Below are 25,000 nucleotides of genomic sequence, written 5' to 3'. Positions count from 1 at the left end.
GGTGCGGGCAGGTGCGGGCAGGTGTAGGCAGGTGCGGGCAGGTGTAGGCAGGTGCGGGCAGGTGTAGGCAGGTGCGGGCAGGTGTAGGCAGGTGCGGGCAGGTGTAGGCAGGTGCGGGCAGGTGTAGGCAGGTGCGGGCAGGTGTAGGCAGGTGCGGGCAGGTGTAGGCAGGTGTGGGCAGGTGTAGGCAGGTGCGGGCAGGTGTAGGCAGGTGTGGGCAGGTGTGGGCAGGTGCGGGCAGGTGCGGGCAGGTGTGGGCAGGTGCGGGCAGGTGCGGGCAGGTGCGGGCAGGTGCGGGCAGGTGTGGGCAGGTGCGGGCAGGTGCGGGCAGGTGCGGGCAGGTGCGGGCAGGTGTGGGCAGGTGTGGGCAGGTGCGGGCAGGTGTGGGCAGGTGCGGGCAGGTGCGGGCAGGTGTGGGCAGGTGCGGGCAGGTGCGGGCAGGTGCGGGCAGGTGCGGGCAGGTGCGGGAGGAGAGGAACGCTCGTGCTGGCATTAGCATAAACCTTCTGCTGTGCAGTCAGCAGGAAAAATTATTTTGAAACTGCTTTTTTTTTTTTTTTCCCTCTCTTCCAGCGTCCTAGGACTGTGGAATTGAAATAACCCATGCATAAAAAAACAGACAAACAAAAATAACCCCCACAATATATTTGACTTTACTCAAACATCCATCCATCCATCCAGCTTCTTCCGCTTATCCGCAGAAGCCAAAGTGAGCCAAAGTCAGTGAGTCTCAGTTTGAAAAATTAATTAATTGTATCATTTTTCTTTCAATAAAAAATGAGAACGGGTCCCACAGACCCGAACACCACACAAGGGCTAAAGTCTGTGCAATCTTCGCCGCGACAATCAAACTAACCAACTTTCAACAAAACAACCTACGCCCATGGTTTCAGCACATCCGAGCCCAGTTCCAACTGAGAGGAATCACAGAAAGTGTGACAAAAAATGTTTACCTGGAAGCATCAATGGCACTTGGACGATCTGCATGCAAGTGGGAAAGATGACCGTATGGGTGTTAGTTCACGACTATAAGACTTTACCAATGCTAAAACAAATTTAAAAGTGTTTTTTTTATCGCTTATTATGAAAATATTACGTTTATTCGAAAGAATGCTGCTTCATGAAAATGTATTTTCCTACCGTCAAACAAGGAATTACTGCATATTATATGTTCATATTGTTGTTACTCAGCCAGCGTTTGTGGGTCTGATGGACCCGTTGCATTTTGTGGCTTTTAATGCCTCACAATCAAACACTTTTATGTTAAAATACTGAACAGATGTTTATTGGGATAAGGTAAACATCTGTTGGAGCGTTGGATTTTGTGGCTTTTAATGCCTCACAATCAAACAATTTTATGTTAAAATACTGAACAGATGTTTATTGGGATGAGGTAAACATCTGTTCAGTATTTTAACATAAAAGTGTTTGATTGTGAGGCATTAAAAGCCACAAAATGCAACGGGTCCATCAGACCCACAAACGCTGGCTGAGTAACAACAATATGAACGTTGCACGGAAAAATTTATCTGGCAGTTTCTGCATCCCACAGGGATTCTTCTTTTGTGTTTCTGCACCTGCGGTTCCCACACAAGGTTTCAACATTGTTTGTCAACACTGTCTGCTCTCATTTTCTCGCACATTTGACCCTCTGATGTTCTGTGTACCTACACTCTGTCCTCCTCCTGTCTAGGCCTGCTGTGTGTGTGTGTGTGTGTGTGTGTGTGTGTGTGTGTGTGTGTGTGTGTGTGTGTGTGTGTGTGTGTGTGTGTGTGTGTGTGTGTGTGTGTGTGTGTGTGTGTGTGTGTGTGTGTGTGTGTGTGTGTGTGTGTGTGTGGGTGTGTGTGTGTGTGTGTGTGTGTGGTACACAGAACATCAATTTCCACCCTTCTATTAGCCCCGGGTCCAGTGGACCCGGACATCTTATATGTAATAGAAATGTGTAGGGTGTGTGGTCATTAAATATGTATTCTGATATATGTTCTTCACAGAAAATGAGCCAAAGTCAGTGAGTCTCAGTTTGAAAAATTAATTAATTGTATCATTTTTCTTTTAATAAAAAATGAAAACGGGTCCCACAGACCCGAACACCACACAAGGGCTAATGTCTGTGCAAGCTTCGCCGCGACAATCAAACCAACCAACTTTTAACAAAACAACCTACGCCCATGGTTTCAGCACATCCGAGCTCAGTTCCAACTGAGAGGAATCACAGAAAGTGTGACAAAAAATGTTTACCTGGAAGCATCAATGGCACTTGGACGATCTGCATGCAAGTGGAAAAGATGACCGTATGGGTGTTAGTTCACGACTATAAGACATAACCAAAATTTAAAAGTGTTTTTTATCGCTTATTATGAAAATATTCCGTTTATTCGAAAGAATGCCGCTTCATGAAAATTGATTTTCCTACCGTCAAACAAGGAACTACTGCAGACTTAAAGGCCTACTGAAATGAATTGTTTTTATTTAAACGGGGATAGCAGATCTATTCTATGTGTCATACTTGATCATTTCGCGATATTGCCATATTTTTGCTGAAAAGATTTAGTATAGAACAACGACGATAAAGATTGCAACTTTTGGTATCTGATAAAAAAAAGGCTTGCCCCTACCGGAAGTAGCGTGACGTAGTCAGTTGAACATATACACAAAGTTCCCTATTGTTTACAATGATGGCCGCATGAAGTGAGAGAGATTCGGACCGAGAAAGCGACAATTTCCCCATTAATTTGAGCGAGGATGAAAGATGTGTGGATGAGTAAAGTGCAAGTGAAGGACTAGTGGGGAGTTGAAGCTATTCAGATAGGGAAGATGCTGTGAGAGCCGGGGGTGACCTGATATTCAGCTGGGAATGACTACAACAGTAAATAAACACAAGACATATATATACTCTATTAGCCACAACACAACCAGGCTTATATTTAATATGCCACAAATTAATCCTGCATAAAAACACCTGCGTGTTTGTTATGCTAGCTCCTAGCTCCTATGCTAGCTCCTAGCTCCATAGAACACGCCAATACAATTCAAACACCTGATCAACACACACAATCACTCAGCCCAAAAGACCGTTCACCTAACCCAAGGTTCATAAAGCTTATATATTTTTAAAAAAGTTACGTACATACGCAAAAAAAAGTTGCGCACATACGGTCAAGCGATCAAATGTTTAGAAGCCAAAGCTGCATACTCACAGTAGCACGTCTGCGTCTTTGTCATCCAAATCAAAGTAATCCTGGTAAGAGTCTGTGTTGTCCCAGTTCTCTACAGGCGTCTGTGTATCCAAGTCAAAAGTCCTCCTGGTTAGAGTCTCTGTTATCCGAGTTCTTCCATCTTGACTGCATCTTTCGGGAATGTAAACAAAGAAGCGCCGGCTGTGTACTGTTGTTGCTGACTACGTTCGAAAAATACGTCCATTTCGCACCGACAACTTTCTTCTTTGCTTGCTCAGCTTCCTTCTCCATAATGCAATGAACATGATTGCAACAGATTCACGAACACAGATGTCCAGAATACTGTGGAATTATGAAATGAAAACAGAGCTTTTTCGTATTGGCTTCAATGTGGAAGGCATACCCGTGTTCCCCGGGCTACGTCACGCGCATACGTCATCCTCAGAGGCGTTTCGAACCGGAAGTCTAGCGGCAAATTTAAAATGTCACTTTATAAGTTAACCCGGCCGTATTGGCATGTGTTATAATGTTAAGATTTCATCATTGATATATAAACTATCAGACTGCGTGGTCGGTAGTAGTGGGTTTCAGTAGGCCTTTAAGCAAGTTCTACTGTAATCAGGTTGCCTTTCTGGACTTCTCCAGGCCAAACATGTTCATGCTCGTCAGTTAATGTGTTTTAATGTGGAAAATAACCAAGATTTTCTTCCTTTTTTATAAAGTTGATGTTGAAATTCGTGCCCAGTCCATTTGCTTTTGTTCCACATGGATGCCGTGCATCCATTACAGGGAGCTAAACAGAAGATGAGAGCAGCAGCAGGACAGAATCTTGGAACAGTCGTCTGGTTCGACTAGAAACTAAAAAAAAAAGGGATGAAAATGACAAGAGCAATCAATTATGCTTTGAGAGGACGGCGGAGAAACATAACCTGACGCTCGCTGAGTGGCATCGAAATGAGTTTTTTGGCCTTTCTCCACTCCATTGGAAGAAGTCTGAGCTGACAAGAGGACCATCTCCCAAAAGTCAGCGCAGTCCTCACATTTCATTCCATCTTGCCCAGAGAATAAAAACGCTCAGAAAGGGAGAAATGCCAAAACGACGTCGGTCCGGGCCGCTCCAATCCTGCAACCACCGTGAAGGGTAGAAATGGCCTCTTCCAGCACGGGAGAGGATCTGCTGCTATGATACTTGAAGGGGTACTGCACTGATTGCCCCCGTTTATGCGTAGCTGTGCCAGTTCCGGTTCGGTTGATTGGCAACACTAAATTGGCCCAAGTGTGTGAATGTGAGTGTCAATCAATCAATCAAAGTTTACTTATATAGCCCTGTGGAGAGGCGGGGCCGGCAGTCCGACAGCGAGGCAGGGCACACCGGAGCCCGCTCCAAGATGGCGGCGAGGAGGCGTGGACGGCGAGCAAGCAGCGAGGCGTCACACACAATATCAGGTGCGTGGATCGCGCACCTGGGCACAATTGAGTAATCCCCTCTCAGTGTGTAAAAGGGCGGCAGCCGAGAACGACGGGGCAGAGAGAGTTGGGGAGTCCGAAGCAGACGCAGCGCGCAAGAGACCGGGAGCCGGACGGAGACAAGGACGTGGTGCTAAAAAGCAGACGGCGAAGCGAGCAGAGCCAGGTGGAGCTGAAAAGCGACCCGGAGCAAGAAGACGCAGCTTTATTGAAAGAATAAAGAAAAGTTCAAACCTGCTCGACAATGTCCTTCCTTGGTGGTCCTGAGAACCTGCACGACAGCCGGGAACTGTCACAAGCCCTAAATCACGAGTGTCTCAAAGGGCTGCACAAGCCACAACGACACAATCTCACAATCTGTGTTGGCCCTGCAAGGGTGTCATCGGCGGTCACTCGGACGAGTATGACGACCCTCCTGGTAGGGGTGTATCCCTTTATGGAGGATGCCTGTGCGTGACTTAGTTGAACGTGGGGAGACTGGTGCACAGACAGTCACCACACCATCCTTGACAGAACAGGGTCAGGGTCCAGTGGCATGGAGTCCAAGACGACTGGGGACCCTTTTCTGCTGCAGCCTTCTTCCGCCATCGCAGCCGTTGTGGTAGTTCTTAAATCGACCGTCTTCCGCCTGCTCCGCCGTATCCCTGGCTAGGGGGCAGTAGTAAAGGGGTTAACCTCCTCGTGCCCCAAGAACCCATAGAGGAGCCTCCACTGCCGGATGCACTTTAACGTCATTCCCAGGGTGTACTCCGCCTTCCGCCCGATTGTAGCTAAGATAGGCTCCAGCACCCCCCCCCCCCCCCCCCCCCCCGCGACCCGAAAGGGACAAGCGGTAGAAAATGGATGGATGGATGTGCCAGTTTGCACATTAAAGTTAAAGTAACAATGATTGTCACACACACACTAGGTGAGGGGAGCAGTGAGCAGCAGCTGTGGCCGCGCCCGGTAAGAATTTTTGGTGATTCAACCCCCTAATTCCAACCCTTGATGAAGAGTGCCAAGCAGGGAGGTAATGGGTCCCATTTTTATAGTCTTTGGTATGACTCAGCCGGGATTTGAACTCACAACCTACCGATCTCACACTCTAACCACGGTATAGCTCGGTTGGTAGAGTGGCCGTGCCAGCAACTTGAGGGTTCCAGGTTCGATCCCCGCTTCCGCCATCCTAGTCACTGCCGTTGTGTCCTTGGGCAAGACACTTTACCCACCTGCTCCCAGTGCCACCCACACTGGTTTAAATGTCACTTAGATATTGGGTTTTACTATGTAAAGCGCTTTGAGTCACTTGAGAAAAAGCGCTATATAAAATGTAATTCACTTCACTTCACTGAGTAGGCGGAGTTCTAAATATAGATGCAAAACAGAGGCCGCAAAAACAATTTCAGTCTTGATAAATCACAGTGCGACTGCTAAATGCTAACATTTGCATCATCTACTGTTGTGGGCGGTCTAATAATTTGCAAATATTCTGCATATGTATAAATACACTTTTCCACTTTGCATCAGTCCATCTTGGATGAGCATCGGGGCCCAGCGAAGGTCTGGGTGTTGTTGATAAATGGCTTTCGCTTTGCATAGTAGAGTTTTAACTTGCACTTACAGATGTAGCGACACACTGTAGTTACTCACAGTGGTTTTCTGAAGTGTTCCTGAGCCCGTGTGGTGATATCCTTTACACACTGATGTGGCTTTTTGATGCAGTACCGCCTGAGGGATCCAAGGTCCGTAATATCATGGCTTCTGGCAGTGATTTCTCCAGATTATCTGAACCTTTTGATGACATCACGGACCGTAGATGGTGAAATCCCTAAATTCCTTGCAATAGAAATGTTGTTCTTAAACTGTTCGACAACTTGCTCAGGCATTTGTTGACAAAGTGGTGACCCCTCGCCCCCATCCTTGTTTGTGAATGACTGAGCATTTCATGGAAGCTGCTTTTATACCCAATCATGGCACCCACCTGTTCACCAATTAGCCTGTTCACCTGTGGGATGTTCCAAATTTATTTATTTAGTTTATTGAGTTTATTAAGGATCCCCATTAGTCTACACCGCAGTGGAGACTATTCTTCCTGGGGTCCAGGCAAAAAACATCACACAATCACAAAACAAAAGATTAAAATGCAGTACAACATGATCAAATAATAAAATGTTGTAATACAAAAATAGCAACAACAAAGAACCAAAAAAATAACAATAACTTCGAGTTTACATAATATTGTTCATACCAAAGATAAAAAGAGCAATATAAAAATAGATATATATATATATTTTTGCAAAAAACAAAAAAACAAAGAACCAATGGCCTAAAATATATACATTAGTGTACCAAAGACAAACAGTAAGTGACGAAAAAAGTTCCATCCACCATTTTCTACTGCTTGTCCCATAATCAATAAAATAGTCAATAAAAACAGTCATGACATTAGGTACAATCTAGAATAATCTCTTTCCGCAATACTTCTCCTCTTAGTCTATTCTTAAAACCCACTCTGCATTCCTCAACGTTCTCACTCTTTTTTGCCACTTGTGCCAGCTTTTTTGAAACATGTTGCCGGCATCAAATTCCAAATGAGCTAATATTTGCAAAAAATAACAACGTTTTCCAGTTGGAACGTTAAATATCTTGTCTTTGCAGTCTATTCAATTGAATATAAGTGGGAAAGGATTTGCTAATCATTGTATTTTGTTTTTATTTACCATTTACACAACGTGACAACTTTAGTAGATCAGGGGCCGTACTTATCAAGCTTCTTAGAATTACTCCTAAGAAGTCTGCTAAGAGTTGACTTAAGAGTAAATAAATTCTTCGCTGAAAGCTGCACTTAAAAGTTAGTTATCAAGCGTCTTACTCACACTTTCAGCGAAGTGTAGGACTGAATCTTAAGTGTCACACTCAGAGCTGAATTACGACATTACTATGTGCCGTAAACGCAATTTTAGGTGACGTCATTTCTGTGTCCATAGAAATGACCAATCACGGAAGGGAATCCGTTGTCTAAGAATAAAGAAATATCTTGGAAATATTTAAGTGGACAATGGGAGTGTATATTTTGACAATAAACTACAAAATAATACAAAACAAACTAGTCCCCGCCGGCACTCACGCTACCGCTCCCTCTCTTCTATCGCCCACACACTCACTGACGTCACTCACCTCACGGCCACACACATACGCTACTGTCATAACATTTTCTTTCCAATTCAATAATTAGGCAACTAATTTGAAACTGGTGTGGGTGGCTCTATATATACTAGCCCACTGCAGCCACATGCAGAAATCAACATGGAATCGAAAAGTATTAAATCTGTGACAAAAATAATATCCGCTCTGTCTAAACGATACCGTTTGATCAGCTGCTCGTCATCAAAAAAACAAAACATTGTTCCGTTCCCTGAACGTTCGCGCACGTCTCTCTCGCCTCAGTGCCATCCCCTGCTGGCAACTCCTAACCACTTAAGACACCTCTGAAGGTCTCTTAAATATCGTGGAGAGTAGGAGGGATTCTTAGACTTAAGAACGTTGATAAAAAACTTTTATTCTTAAGTTTGAGAGTAGGACTAAATTTCGCAAATTCTCAGGACTTAAGTGTAAAATGGCACTCTAAGAAGCTTGATAAGTACGGCCCCAGACCTTTATTGTCATTTACACGAACTTGACTCACATCGCCATAGTACTTCCTGTCCATGAAAGGTTCCCTGCTAGATGCTGCACAGCGTGGAAGAAGGAAATGTTTAACTCTGCTTTCATCTCCCAGAAAGAAATGCTCAGGAGAATGAATTGAGCCAAACTCTCCGCATGAATCCATACACGTTCGCGAGCCAGTCAACTGTAGCGCGTTTGACTCGCGATGTTATCTCGCCATCATTACCGCGTGGCCCTTTTTTTTATTTTTTATTCCAAAGCATCAGCGCATAAAAGGAGATGATACATTTACAGAGACAAAGTTTTTTTTTTTTTAAAAACAAGAAATCAATATTTCGTCATGGAGACAAATGGCCTCCATTTACTTTTGGCCGCGTTTGTTTTGGGCTAATATTTCAAAATAAAAGGCATCACAGAACAAATTAAAGGTCAAATGTGTCCTGATGATTGATTCAAGCGGCTTCTGCTTGCTCAATTTTACTCAAGCTGGACTCGGAAATGTTATTTTTGTGTGTGTGTTTTGTTTTGTTTTTTAAGTAAGAATTTATAGCTTCATTTTAATTCATGTTACCATGAATTGATTAACGTGGACCCCGACTTAAACAAGTTGAACAACTTATTCGGGTGTTACCACACTGCAAAAAGTCAGTGTTCAAAAACAAGAACAAAAAATATAAAAATGAGGGGTATTTTATTCGAACTAAGCAAAATTACCTGCCAATAGAACAAGAAAATTTGGCATGTCAAGACTTTCCAAAACAAGCAAAATTAGCTAACCTCAATGAACCCAAAAATACCTTAAAATAAGTATATTCTCACTAATAACAAGTGCACTTTTCTTGGTTGAAAAAAATCGAGACCTTTTTGCTCAATATGTTGAAAAATATTCTTAAATGAAGTAAATGCTAGTGCCATTATCTTGACATAATGATATGCGCTCGGCATCATGATTTCTTTTTTCATGCTTGAAGTAAGAAATGATTACTTTAAAAAAGCAGTTTTATACTTGTGAGTGTTGATGACACAGCTTTGCAACAGTTGATATTCTAGTTTCAAGCATGTTTTACTCAATATAGCTCATCAAATCTCAGCAACTGAGATCATGTAGGACCAAAACCCTTAAAACAAGTAAAACATTCTCACATAAAATCTGCTTAGTGAGAAGAATTATCTTATCAGACAGAAAATAAGCAAGTATCACCCTTATTTGGGATGTTTCATCTTACTTAGATTTCAGTTTTTGCAGTGCATTTAGTGGTCAATTGTACGGAATATGTACTGTACTGTGCAATCTACTAATAAAAGTCTCAATTAATGAATCAATACCTTGCTGCAGCTGCCCTCAGTCTCCTCATGGATAAAATACGCCTCTTAGGGCGACCGCTCATTTTAAAATAGTCTCCTTTACTCGTTGGACTACACTTTCTATAAGACAAAAAATGAATCTATTGAAATGATTTAGCAACTATTATTAGTAGAGTTCATTGAAAGCAGGTGATGATTGAAAATAATCACAGCCTATTTGCGTGATCTTTGATAATGATTTAGAGTGCATGAGAAAGTGGACAAGCAGTGGCTCTCATTTACCGTCATACAGTATGAGCAACATAACTAATGTTGTAGTAAAGAGCATTTAAAACCAAGATTTTAGCCACTGCTGTCTTGTGGCGTCAATTGAAAAACAGCACCAGGAAGTTGCCTACAGCCACAGTTTTAAGCAAACTATTTTAAACCCTGGTTGTAGTTTTCTTTTTGTGTACCACCTGGCAAGTATTGGAGGTAATTGAATAGCGTTAATTGAAGCACTTGCGTCAAGGGTTTCACATTTGGATCGATACGGTACCGATTTGTGGTATCTGGGAATGGAAACAGCTGCTCAACAATACCAATTACCAGTAGTTTTGTGTGTGTGTTCAAATGTTTTCATAAATGTTGTTGTTTTTTTTAAATGTTTTTTTATTTAACATTTATTGCTGTGCTAATCCAGTTGCTTTCTGACACCTCTGTGTCTCATTTGCATGTATTGTACTGTACTATATTATATAGTCTACTATACGATATAGTACAGTACAGTACTAGACTTCCAAATTGTTAGATGGCAGTAGTGTTTAGGTTTAGTATAGGCCTTAGTTAAAGTTAAAGTGGTGTGGTGAAATTACCCTCTGCATGTGACCCCTTGTTCCACCTCCTGGGAGGTGAGGGGAGCAGTGAGCAGCAGCGGTAGCCACGCTCGAGAATCATTTTGGTGATTTAACCCCCAATTTCAACCCACTGAGCAGGCTCAAAAGGCCACTGAGCAGGCTAGCCAGAAAGTAGTCTCTAACATTAAGTTGAAAGTGCCAGCCTTGTCTTTTGTTGAGCCCTACAAAGTGTTGATACTGTAGGTATTGTACTTCTTACACCAGCTGTTAAATTGTAACGTGCAAACTGGTTGTAGTTTCCATGACAACATTTGGAAGTGTTGAAATCGCCATGTAAAACTGCTAATGCTAATCGGTAGCATGCCGATGGCATATCTAATGTAAATTAGCACCGAGCTAGAGCATCTTTGAAAAGTGACTGTTCTGAATTCCTACTTCTTTTGTTGAGTCATACAAAGTGTTGATACAGTAGGTATTGCACTTCTTACACACCAGCTGTTTAATTGTAACATGCAAACTGGTTGTAGTTTCCATGACAACATTTAAAGGTGTTGAAATCGCCATGTAAAACTGCTAATGCTAGTCGGTAGCATGACCTTGGCATCCATCAATCCATCCATTTTTCTACCACTTGGCATATCTAATGTAAATTAGCATCGAGCTAGAGCATCTTTGAAAAGTGACTGTTCTGAATTCCTACTTCTTTTGTTGAGCCCTACAAAGTGTTGATACAGTAGGTATTGTACTTCTTACACACCAGCTGTTTAATTGTAACGTGCAAACTGGTTGTAGTTTCCATCACAACATTTGGAAGTGTTGAAATCGCCATGTAAAACTGCTAATGCTAATCGGTAGCATGCCGATGGCATATCTAATGTAAATTAGCATTGAGCAAGGGCATTTTTGAAAAGTGACTGTTCTGAATTCCTACTTCTTTTGTTGAGTCATACAAAGTGTTGATACAGTAGGTATTGTACTTCTTACACACCAGCTGTTTAATTGTAACGTGCAAACTGGTTGTAGTTTCCATGACAACATTTAAAGGTGTTGAAATCGCCATGTAAAACTGCTAATGCTAGTCGGTAGCATGACCTTGGCATCCATCAAACCATCCATTTTTCTATCGCTTGGCATATCTAATGTAAATTAGCATCGAGCTAGAGCATCTTTGAAAAGTGACTGTTCTGAATTCCTGCTTCTTTTGTTGAGCCCTACAAAGTGTTGATACAGTAGGTATTGTACTTCTTACACACCAGCTGTTTAATTGTAACGAGCAAACCGGTTGTAGTTTCCATGACAACATTTGGAGGTGTTGAAATCGCCATGTAAAACTGCTAATGCTAGTCGGTAGCATGCCCTTGGCATAACTAATGTAAATTAGCATCGAGCTAGAGCATCTTTGAAAAGTGACTGTTCTGAATTCCTACTTCTTTTGTTGAGCCCTACAACGTGTTGATACAGTAGGTATTGTACTATTTACACACCAGCTGTTTAATTGTAACGTGCAAACTGGTTGTAGTTTCCATCACAACATTTGGAGGTGTTGAAATCGCCATGTAAAACTGCTAATGCTAGTCGGTAGCATGACCTTGGCATCCATCCATCCATCCATCCATTTTCTACCGCTTGGCATATCTAATGTAAATTAGCACCGAGCTAGAGCATCTTTGAAAAGTGACTGTTCTGAATTCCTACTTCTTTTGTTGAGCCCTACAACGTGTTGATACAGTAGGTATTGTACTATTTACACACCAGCTGTTTAATTGTAACGTGGAAACTGGTTGTAGTTTCCATCACAACATTTGGAAGTGTTGAAATCGCCATGTAAAACTGCTAATGCTAATCGGTAGCATGCCGATGGCATATCTAATGTAAATTAGCATCGAGCTAGAGCATCTTTGAAAAGTGACTGTTCTGAATTCCTACTTCTTTTGTTGAGCCCTACAACGTGTTGATACAGTAGGTATTGCACTTCTTACACACCAGCTGTTTAATTGTAACGAGCAAACCGGTTGTAGTTTCCATGACAACATTTGGAGGTGTTGAAATCGCCATGTAAAACTGCTAATGCTAGTCGGTAGCATGACCTTGGCATCCATCAATCCATCCATTTTTCTACCGCTTGGCATATCTAATGTAAATTAGCATCGAGCTAGAGCATTTTTGAAAAGTGACTGTTCTGAATTCCTACTTCTTTTGTTGAGCCCTACAACGTGTTGATACAGTAGGTATTGTACTTCTTACACACCAGCTGTTTAATTGTAACGAGCAAACCGGTTGTAGTTTCCATGACAACATTTGGAGGTGTTGAAATCGCCATGTAGAACTGCTAATGCTAATCGGCAGCATGCCGATGGCATATCTAATGTAAATTAGCATCGAGCTAGAGCATCTTTGAAAAGTGACTGTTCTGAATTCCTACTTCTTTTGTTGAGCCCTACAAAGTGTTGATACAGTAGGTATTGTACTTCTTACACACCAGCTGCTTAATTGTAACGTGCAAACCGGTTGTAGTTTCATTGACAACATTTGGAGGTGTTGAAATCGCCATGTAAAACTGCTAATGCTAGTCGGTAGCATGACCTTGGCATCCATCAATCCATCCATTTTTCTACCGCTTGGCATATCTAATGTAAATTAGCATCGAGCTAGAGCATCTTTGAAAAGTGACTGTTCTGAATCCCTACTTCTTTTGTTGAGCCCTACAACGTGTTGATACAGTAAGTATTGCACTTCTTACACACCAGCTGTTTAATTGTAACGTGCAAACTGGTTGTAGTTTCCATCACATTTGGAAGTGTTGAAATCGCCATGTAAAACTGCTAATGCTAATCGGCAGCATGCCGATGGCATATCTAATGTAAATTAGCACCGAGCTAGAGCATCTTTGAAAAGTGACTGTTCTGAATTCCTACTTCTTTTGTTGAGTCATACAAAGTGTTGATACAGTAGGTATTGTACTTCTTACACACCAGCTGCTTAATTGTAACGTGCAAACTGGTTGTAGTTTCCATGACAACATTTAAAGGTGTTGAGATCGCCATGTAAAACTGCTAATGCTAGTCGGTAGCATGACCTTGGCATCCATCAATCCATCCATTTTTCTACCGCTTGGCATATCTAATGTAAATTAGCACCGAGCTAGAGCATTTTTGAAAAGTGTCTGTTCTGAATTCCTACTTCTTTTGTTGAGCCCTACAAAGTGTTGATACAGTAGGTATTGTACTTCTTACACACCAGCTGTTTAATTGTAACGTGCAAACTGGTTGTAGTTTCCATGACAACATTTGGAAGTGTTGAAATCGCCATGTAAAACTGCTAATGCTAATCGGTAGCATGCCGATGGCATATCTAATGTAAATTAGCATCGAGCTAGAGCATTTCCAAAAGTGAATGTTCTGAATGCCTACTTCCACACAAGTAACACTGACAATAATAATATTAATAATTGAGAGTGCACAAACATGCGAGTAGAGCATCAACAATGCAACCTTTGGAGCATTGAGGGCACGCCAACACGATATTATATTACAGGAAGTGGACTCTTAAATACAGAGAAGGCGTCTGCTGCCCTCCAACATCTTATTAAGGGAGAGGAAAGAGAGAGATTATTTTTGAGCTCTCCATTAACGGGCACGGTCGCCGCCATCCATCACGGCGGCTCGACGTCGTTTCACAAGTTAGCGGCGGAGCGCGCCACATCTCTCCAAATCGATAGGCGGGTCATCGCAGCCGCCGCCATTTTTTATACACACGCTCCAAACCGTGCACGCGCAGTCTTGGGGCACTAGGAGGTTAACCCCTAGTACCTGACTGCCCCCCCCCTAGCCAGGGATACGGTGAAGACCTCAACGGCGTGGGCGTGGTTGGGGGCGTGGTTATTTACAGCTAGAATTCACCAACTCGAGTATTTCATATATGTTTCATATATATATATATATATATATATATATATATATATATATATATATATATATATATATATATATATATTTATTTTATTTACATATAAATAAAAGAAATACTTGAATTTCAGTGTTCCGGTGGCTATCCATTAGATGGCAGTATTGTCCTGTTTAACTTCTCCGTTCATGATGAGTATATCATTTCGGCCACCGTGTTCAATGGAGAAGTCTGTTCTACAAAATTTACAGGGAACATACACCTTCCCCTTCGAACTGTCCTGGATGAACTGAAATTCTTGTTGCCATTCGTTTTGGAACTCGCAAGCGTATTTCTTCATCTTGCTCGTCGACGGCGTCGCCATGTCTGTAATTTCCTCGTTCTTCTGCTTCGTCTCCTTGTTGTGCGCGCAGTTGTGCACTCTACTCTCTAAAAGCCCTAGATGTTATGACGTCATTGGGCGGGCGAGCTGTTTATATTGTGGGAAAGCGGACGTGAGAACAGGCTGTCCCCACTCAGTCTCAGGTCCGCATTGAGCTGGAGGGGGCGTGGCCTCCGGCTCCGGCTGAATACCGGGAGTTTGTCGGGAGAAAATCTCTGCCGGGAGGTTGTCGGGAGAGGCGCTGAATACCGGGAGTCTCCCGCTAAAAACGGGAGGGTTGGCAAGTATGGGCTAACCCAGCGTGAAGTTGAAACGACAGTGTTATGTTAGCATTAGCATAACTAGGCTAGCTCCTGTCGCTGACGTTTGTGTCCCCCTGCTCCTCTCCTTAATGTCCCGCTGTGGTATGTAATATACGGCGTCTATTACATTGGACAGAGCAGTGTTAGCCCCCCCCACCCCCCCACCCCCTCTCCGCGACCACAAGTGGGTGATGGAACTAAGCAATTTTCAGCCAAAGTACCTGAGCAGACTGCGAGAGTAAGGCTGGCATAAATATCATTTTGCCTCGTTTTGGCCACTTGGTGGAAGAATAATCCCAACGGTGATGTCACTGCACAAACACCTCCAAGGCGTTTTACTCTCTTTATTGTTAAACGGGCAGGCCTGAGACACACAACGCGCACTCTTTTGTGGACGCCATCTGCCACAGATGAGACCGTCAAACAAACACACACACAAAGAAAACTTTAGATACTCTCCAGCAGGAGAAGTGAAACGTCTTCTTTCACCGCCTCTATTATGTCGGTGTGACAACTGTCCCCTCCCGCCCTCCCCCGCCCCCTCCCCCTGCAGTCCTCCTGGGTGAATAATGATGTTTCCACAAGGAGAGGAGGCCTGAGGCGACGTGTCCTGATGGTCCAATCCAGGCCAGAGTACGCGAGGAAAAAGCTGAATCCTTACAAGTCTTGGTGTTTATTTACGGAGTTTCCCCTCATTATTCGGAATCTGTATCACCCCCCCTGAAAAAGTCCTTGCCTTCCGCGGCAAATTAGTTGGCGGCGCTCTCCGCTCGCCATCAGCATCACTGTCAAACCTTCTGCGGGCCGGCGAGGACCACTGGAGGGTTGTCGAAAGCCGAGGAGACAGCTGCTGTGCCTCCTACCCAGTTTTCCGGGGGTATCACAGTCCATGCAACAAATTGGTTTGCTCATATATCGGCTCTTGATAAGCATCCTACAACCCATGGAAACACCTTAATCCGACTAACACACCTGGATATGCAATTGGAAACCAGATCTCTCCGTGGGTGGGTGACCATGACCCTCAACGCATGGGTTCCAACCCAAAAGCATCCATGTCATACTTGCCAACCTTGAGACCTCCGATACCGGGAGGTGGGGGTTGGGGGGGCGTGGTTGGGGGCGTGGTTAAGAGGGGAATATATTTAAGCTAGAATTCACCAACTCAAGTATTTCATATATATATATATATATATATATATATATATATATATATATATATATATATATATATATATATATATATATATATATATATATATATATATATATATATATATATATATATATATATATATATATATATATATATATATATGTATGAAATACTTGACTTTCAGTGAATTCTAGCTATATATATATATATTTATTTTATTATACATATAAATAAAATAAATACTTGAATTTCAGTGTTCTGGAGGCTATCCAGTAGAGGGCAGTATTGTCCTGTTTAAGAGTGTCACAACATTGCTGTTTACGGCAGACGAACTGCTTTACGGTAGACTAAGCGTGACTGCTGTTGTTGTGTGTTGTTACCGCGCTGGGAGGACGTTAATGAAACTGCCTAACAATAAACCCACATAGGAAACCAAGAACTCGCCCTCGATCATTCTACAGTTATGACGTCATTGGGCAGGCAAGCTGTTTATATAGTGGGAAAGCGGACTCAGGTCCGCATTGAGCTGGAGGGGGCGTGGCCTCCAGCTCCGGCTGAATACCGGGAGTTTGTCGGGAGAACATTTCTGCCGGGAGGTTGTCGGGAGAGGCGCTGAATACCGGGAGTCTCCCGCTAAAAACGGGAGGGTTGGCAAGTATGATCCACGTATCCATCCATTTTCTACCGCTTATCCCTTTCGGGGTTGCAGGGGGTGCTGGAGCCTATCTCAGCTACAATCGGGCGGAAGGCAGGGTACACCCTGGACAAGTCGCCACCTCATCACAGGGCCAACACAGATAGACAGACAACATTCACACACTAGGGACCATTTAGTGTTGCCAATCAACCTATCCCCAGGTGCATGTCTTTGGAGGTGGGAGGGGCCTATCCCCAGGTGCATGTCTTTGGAGGTGGGAGGGGCCTATCCCCAGGTGCATGTCTTTGGAGGTGGGAGGGGCCTATCCCCAGGTGCATGTCTTTGGGGGTGGGAGGAAGCCGGAGTATCCGGAGGGAACCCACGCAGTCACGGGGAGAACATGCAAACTCCACACAGAAAGATCCCGAGCGCAGGGGATCGAACCCAGGACCTTCGTATTGTGAGGCAGACGCACTAACCCCTCTCCCACCGTGCTGCCCAACCCAAATGGAGATACCATTAGATTAAAAAAACATAAGCAACAACTAGAAATGAGGCCAGCCAGTGCGGTTGTGCCAGCGTGGAGGTCAACAAACCTCAATCCCCAACACCTTGAGAGCTCGTGCTCAGGCTTTTAGCTCGGCGACTAGCACGCTTGCAACCAGGTTCGAGTCCCGGCCGGAACAAATGCAGGGGCTGGACCAGGTAGGTTACACCAGTGTGTACATTGGTGAACCTCACTCACTCATTCAGTGAACCAAGGTCCATGCCCTCCTGGGGGCTCCTGCATAATTACTGGTGACTTTTGTGAGCGATAAGGTATGATTTTTCTTAAATGACATCGTTTTTTGTGAGTATTTGTGTTTACATTCTTCTGTTTGCCTACCACCACCATGCTTGATGGTAGATGGTGTTCCTGGGATTAAAGGCCTCACCTTTTCTCCTCCAAACATATTGCTGGGTATTGTGGCCAAACAGCTCCATTTTTGTTTCATCCGACATCAGTAGATCCAGCAGAAAATAAACATTACAAACAAAAAGAGGTAGCTAACATAGAAGCGGTCAGGTAATAGACAAATAGCATCAATAGCTGGATGTAGTGCGGAATGAAGCAGTTCTTGAATCGAACTGCGGAATGAAGGAGTAAGTATTGATTTGGTACTGTCATGATCCGTGGTCCGGATCATGTTTTTGTATTTTCTGTTAGTTTTGGACTCCTTTAGTTCCTGTTTGTGACACCCTCGGAGTTTGTTTTGGTTGCCATGGTTGCTCATTGTGTTCACCTGTCTCTGATTAGTGTTCGCCCGCTCACCTGCTACCCGAGCACTAATCACAGGCATTATTTAAGCCTGCCTTTGCCAGTCAGTCGGCCTGGCGTCCTTCACGTCTTCACGCAACCTACTGGTAAGTCTTGTTTGTTTCATGCCACAGTTTCGTGAGTGTTCCATGCCATAGTTTCATGCTCTCGTCACGTAAGTTTGCTTGTCTTCCAGTCCATGCTAAGTGGTAGCTTAGTTTCGAGTGCGATCAGCACATTATTCCTTTTGCTTGTTTTCAGTTTTTTGGTACTTTGCGTTATTTTCAAGATTAAATCATGTTCCTACCTGCACGTCCTGTCCGGAGTCGTCCGTTTGCATCCTGGGAGAACGAACCGCACAGGTACTGGTTTCGGGTCAAATGTAAATGATCTGTACTACAACCCATGTCCACAGAAAGGGAGCACATTTTCATAAAAATGACCCCTTTTGTCAACAAAAGTGGTAAACCAAGTAGATCATTGATGACCTAAAAGGGCACTTTTTAGTAATAAGAAGAACACGGTGACCTTATAGGGACTGATGAGTGAGACCCATATAAAAGGCTTCCACTTTTACAAAGAGAATACGGCTCAGTTTTGGTTGTTTCTGGCGGCGGTTAGGTTCCATACCCACGTCCCGCCGCCATTAAAGGCCCGTTATGTGCTTCAGCGTCCCTGCTGCCTGCTGACACTTCAAATGAAATGGGCCGTCCTAATCCTCATTAACTCGTCTGATTGCGCGTGAGAGGAAGCTGACGAAGGGTGCCACAACATCGTTCAAAGGTCAGCCAGGCGAGTCCGACTATGGCGCGTCGGGTCAATGACCGAGTCGAAACGCGACGTCGTGGACATAAAGTCACGACGCAAGTAGCCAGACAGTTTGGACGATCGTATGCTAGCTTAGACCAGGTCGTTCATCCATAGGACAAAAAGTCAGAGAGACACACCCCAGCATCATTTGCAGACTTTAATTACTGGTTTGCAAAAAATATTTTTAACCCACATAGGTGAAATCAGATAATCTCCCACGGCACACCAGACTGTATCTCACGGCCGCGGCACAGTGGTTGAAAAAGACTGCCATAGACGATAAGCTTCTTCTTTTTCTCTATCTTCTTGTTATGAGACATTCATCCTCCACTGTTGCCATTTCTAATATAAAGTAGTGTAAAGTTCTTACTTATATCTGTCAGTGAACTCGCCATGAAAGCGCTAAAACATACCGGTGTAGTGAGTTTACATTATTCACCCAAGGAACTTTAGTTATTAGAAAGTTCCGGTCGGACGATTTTTCACGGGCGTTGTTGTTGTTTCCGGATTGAAGTAAAGTGTGAATGTCATTAAAACAGTTAGCTCCATCTTTTGACACTTCTTCCACTCCCGTCCTTGCACGCTACACCGCTACAACAAAGATGATGGGGAGAAGACGCTGCCGAAGGTGAGGCCACGTAAATATGACCCGCCAACAAAACGGTGCATCCGGAAGAGACTGTCAGAAAGCGGCTTGAAGATGATGTGTAAAACATCATCTATGCAACATTTTGACCAAAGAACCATCATTACATGTTATGTAGACCACAAGGAAGTCTTTCACATTTAGAAAAAAATAAAATAATAATATGACTCCTTTAATGCGTCCTATAATCCGGTGCGCCTTATATATATAAAAAAAGATCGAAAATAGACCATTCATCGGCAGGTGCGCCTTATAATCCGGTGCGCCCTATGGTCCTAACATTCATGATTTGGTAAACAATGAAGACTATTCAGAGGCTTCAACGAAGAAGCTTACCAAGCATACAAGTGTTCCTGAAGTTTGATGATAACTTAAAGGCCTACTGAAAGCCACTACTACCGACCACGCAGTCTGATAGTTTATATATCAATGATGAAATCTTAACATTATAACACATGCCAATACGGCCGGGTTAACTTATAAAGTGACATTTTAAATTTGCCGCTAAACTTCCGGTTCGAAACGCCTCTGAGGATGACGTATGCGCGTGACGTGGCCCGGGGAACACGGGTATGCATTCCACATTGAAGCCAATACGAAAAAGCTCTGTTTTCATTTCATAATTCCACAGTATTCTGGACATCTGTGTTCGTGAATCTGTTGCAATCATGTTCATTGCATTATGGAGAAGGAAGCTGAGCAAGCAAAGAAGAAAGTTGTCTGTGCGAAATGGACGTATTTTTCGAACGTAGTCAGCAACAACAGTACCATTGTTTACATTCCCGAAAGATGCAGTCAAGATGGAAGAACTCGGATAACAGAGACTCTAACCAGGAGGACTTTTGACTTCGGTACACAGACGCCTGTAGAGAACTGGGACAACACAGACTCTTACCAGGATTACTTTGATTTGGATGACAAAGACGCAGACGTGCTACTGTGAGTATGCAGCTTTGGCTTCTAAACATTTGATCGCTTGACCGTATGTGCGCAACTTTTTTTTGCGTATGTACGTAACTTTTTTAAAATATATAAGCTTTATGAACCTTGGGTTAGGTGAACGGTCTTTTGGGCTGAGTGATTGTGTGTGTTGATCAGGTGTTTGAATTGTATTGGCGTGTTCTATGGAGCTAGGAGCTAGCAGAGGAGCTAGGAGTTAGCATAACAAAGACGTAGGTGTTTTTATGCAGGATTAATTTGTGTCATATTAAATATAAGCCTGGTTGTGTTGTGGCTAATAGAGTATATATATGTCTTGTGTTTATTTACTGTTGTAGTCATTCCCAGCTGAATATCAGGTCACCCCCGGCTCTCACAGCATCTTCCCTATCTGAATAGCTTCAACTCCCCACTAGTCCTTCACTTGCACTTTACTCATCCACAAATCTTTCATCCTCGCTCAAATTAATGGGGAAATTGTCGCTTTCTCGGTCCGAATCTCTCTCACTTCATGCGGCCATCATTGTAAACAATAGGGAACTTTGCGTATATGTTCAACTGACTACGTCACGCTACTTCCGGTAGGGGCAAGCCTTTTTTTTTTATCAGATACCAAAAGTTGCAATCTTTATCGTCGTTGTTCTATACTAAATCCTTTCAGCAAAAATATGGCAATATCGCGAAATGATCAAGTATGACACATAGAATAGATCTGCTATCCCCGTTTAAATAAAAAAAATTCATTTCAGTAGGCCTTTAAGAGTATGGGTAAACATCGAAGACAATTTACAACACCCAGGCGGTCAGCAACCCGCGGCTATTTAGCGGCGCCCTGGTGGCTCCTTTGAGCGTTTTCAAAAATGTATGGGAATGGAAAGAAAATGGGGTAAAAAATATAATTTCTGTTGTAATATGGTTTGTGTAGGAGGACAAACACGACACAAACCTTCCTAATTGTTAGAACTACCACAGTTTAATATGTTTGTGTTTATGCTTCACTGATGAGAGTATATGGCGAGCGCCGTTTTGTCCTACTAATTTCGGCGGCCCTTGAACCCACCGTTGTATGGACTGTGACTCAACAGTTTGTTTACATGTACAACTTTCTCCGACGCTGCCACAGAAAGACGTGTTTCATGCCACTCCCTCTTTGTCTCATTTTGCCCACCAAACGTTGTATGCTGTGCGTGAATGCACAAAGGTGAGCTTTGTTGATGTTATTGACTTGTTGGAGTGCTAATCAGGCATATTTGGTCACTGCATGACTGCAAGCTAGTCGATGCTAACATGCTATTTAGGCTAGCTGTATGTACATATTGCATCATTGTGCCTCGTTTGTAGATATATTTGAGCTCATTTAATTTCCTTTACTTATGTCCTCTGAGTATTTAGTTTATTTTTTTCATGTTTCATGACACATGATCTGTATGTCATATAGGCATAGTGTTCCAGACCACAGCAAACGTTACCCATTAGAAGAAGACAGTTCTTTTAACTTGGACACACACATCTATACCTTTGGACATTTAGAAAAAAAATTATAATAATATGACTCCTTTAATGCGCCCTATAATCCGGTGCGCTTTATATATGAAAAAAGAACGAAAATAGACCATTTATCGGCGGTGCGCCTTATAATCCGGTGCGCCCTATGGTCCGGAAAATACGGTGTGTGTTTTCATAGAGCTGAAGGACATTGTCAATCAATCAATCAATGTTTATTTATATAGCCCTAAATCCCGAGTATCTCAAAGGGCTGCACAAGCCACAACGACATCCTCGGTTCAGAGCCCACATAAAGGCAAGGAAAAACTCACAACCCAGTGGGATGTCAATGACTATGAGAAACCTTGGAGAGGACCGCAGACGTGGGTGAACCCCCCTCTAGGGGAGACCGGATGCAATGGAGGTCGAGTGGGTCTAGCATAATATTGTGAAAGTCCAGTCCATAGTGGATCTAACATAATAGTGAAGGTCCAGTCCATAGTGGATCTAACATAATAGTGAGAGTCCAGTCCATAGTGGATCTAACATAATATTGTGAGAGTCCAGTCCATAGTGGATCTAACATAATATTGTGAGAGTCCAGTCCATAGTGGATCTAACATAATAGTGAGAGTCCAGTCCATAGTGGATCTAACATAATAGTGAGAGTCCAGTCCATAGTGGATCTAACATAATATTGTGAGAGTCCAGTCCATAGTGGATCTAATATAATAGTGAGAGTCCAGTCCATAGTGGATCTAACATAATAGTGAGAGTCCAGTCCATAGTGGATCTAACATAATATTGTGAGAGTCCAGTCCATAGTGGATCTAACATAATAGTGAGAGTCCAGTCCATAGTGGATCTAACATAATATTGTGAGAGTCCAGTCCATAGTGGATCTAACATAATAGTGTGAGAGTCCAGTCCATAGTGGATCTAACATAATAGTGTGAGAGTCCAGTCCATAGTGGATCTAACATAATATTGTGAGAGTCCAGTCCATAGTGGATAAAACATAATATTGTGAAAGTCCAGTCCATAGTGCATCTAACATAATAGTGAGAGTCCAGTCCATAGTGGATCTAACATAATAGTGTGAGAGTCCAGTCCATAGTGGATCTAACATAATAGTGAGAGTCCAGTCCATAGTGGATCTAACATAATAGTGTGAGAGTCCAGTCCATAGTGGATCTAACATAATAGTGTGAGAGTCCAGTCCATAATGGATCTAATATAATATTGTGAGAGTCCAGTCCATAGTGGATCTAACATAATAGTGTGAGAGTCCAGTCCATAGTGGATCTAACATAATAGTGAGAGTCCAGTCCATAGTGGATCTAACATAATAGTGAGAGTCCAGTCCATAGTGGATCTAACATAAAATTGTCCAGTCCATAGTGGATCTAACATAATATTCAATCAATCAATCAATGTTCATTTATATAGCCCTAAATCACAAAATTCTCAAAGGGCTTGTGAGAGTCCAGTCCATAGTGGATCTAACATAATAGTGAGAGTCCAGTCCATAGTGGATCTAACATAATATTGTGAAAGTCCAGTCCATAGTGGATCTAACATAATAGTGAGAGTCCAGTCCATAGTGGATCTAACATAATAGTGTGAGAGTCCAGTCCATAGTGGATCTAACATAATAGTGTGAGAGTCCAGTCCATAGTGGATCCAACATAATAGTGAGAGTCCAGTCCATAGTGGGGCCAGCCGCAGACCATTCCGAGTGGAGACAGGTCAGCAGCACAGAGATGTCCCCAACCCATGCACAGGCGAGCGGTCCACCCCGGGTCCCGACTCTGGACAGCCAACACTTCATCTATGATTTACATGTCTTACATTTACATTGTAAATATAAGACTTCAACAAAGCTAACGTACGTGAGCTGGTAGACAATTAACACACTTAACACACGTTTATGTTAACTACAAGCATCTGAAAAAGTCTTCAATCGTAACGAATTTCAGCTTTAAAATGTTGATGCTAACGTACAATTTAGTAAACATTAAATAAATGTTTGTGTCACAACGATTTTGTGACAATTTAGTGTTCCATTGATAGTAGCTTGTGTTTCATCAAACACCGAACACAATTTATAGTCCCAAGATTCCTGACTTAGTTCCTCCAGACCGACCACCGCCACAAGCGTGACCCGAGCAGGAAGAAGTTTGCGGCGGCGTACTCACCGGGTCAGCCTGGTGCAGGCGATGATGCTGGCCACGATGACGCTCTCCGGCCTGGGCATGGCCACCGCCTTGAAGGTCCCCTTCCAGAACTTCTCAAAGAGCTGCTTCTGATGCAGGGTGGCGGCGCTCTCCGCCGTCTCCAGGGTCAGCGAGGCGCCGAGCTGGACCGAAGTCTCCGTTTGCATCATGGCGGGGATCCCGGGGAGAGCGTCCAGACGGGCATGGGAACGTGACCGAGGAGCTGACCAAGTACTGAAGCCAGACTGTGGGTCAGTGGGACAAAAAGCCCACCCTCTCCCAAGTGGAGGTATTGTTCTCCCGGATGAGGGTGGCGGTAGAAAAAAAGGGGGTCCTGGCGGGGGGTCGGGGGGTGGGATTGGGTTTCCCTTTCACATCTGCTGCTTAGAGAGTTTGAATGAATGAGCGCTGCCGGTGGAGGAGATCCGTCCTGAGAGGCGAGCGGTTTCGGGAGAAGAGTGAGAGCCCTCGCGTGGCGTCTGACGGCGTCAGGGCGCACGAGTGACAATGAAACGAGGAGCTCAGCGGCGAGCCGCTTATTTTGTGCGTCTCGGCCAATGACGTCAAAGGAGGGAGGGGCTAGTGGGGAGGGGAGGGGAGGGGGGAGGCACACGGGGCATCTTCCTTTATCCTCTCTATGACAACCCCCCATCATCATCACTTCACTTCTCCCTCCAGCTTCTTCTTTGTGTTCTTCCCATGGACCCTCCGACAAATAAAGATATAAAATGCTCCATTTGGTCAGCCCTCAGTGCGGCTGTACAAGCACTGTGAGCACCATTATTATTTGATATTTGC

The 25,000-nt window shown here is 43.6% G+C and overlaps 1 protein-coding gene across 1 annotated transcript in view; it reads right to left on the bottom strand.

Moving 5' to 3' along the window:
* LOC133632195 (serine/arginine repetitive matrix protein 4-like) overlaps window positions 1-24,389 on the bottom strand; it is a 124,757-nt gene extending 100,368 nt beyond the window's left edge. Inside the window, exon 1 of the mRNA XM_062024480.1 lies at window positions 24,185-24,389. Coding sequence (XP_061880464.1) covers window positions 24,185-24,372 — 188 coding nt within the window. The 5' untranslated portion in view covers window positions 24,373-24,389. The remainder of the gene's footprint in view (window positions 1-24,184) is intronic.
* Between the last annotated feature and the right edge of the window lie 611 nt (window positions 24,390-25,000).

Source organism: Entelurus aequoreus, linkage group LG17, assembly GCF_033978785.1.
Source record: "Entelurus aequoreus isolate RoL-2023_Sb linkage group LG17, RoL_Eaeq_v1.1, whole genome shotgun sequence".
NCBI classification, from domain to species: domain Eukaryota; kingdom Metazoa; phylum Chordata; class Actinopteri; order Syngnathiformes; family Syngnathidae; genus Entelurus; species Entelurus aequoreus.
Note: the sequence above shows the minus strand (reverse complement) of the source record. Positions and strands in the feature narration are given on the sequence as shown.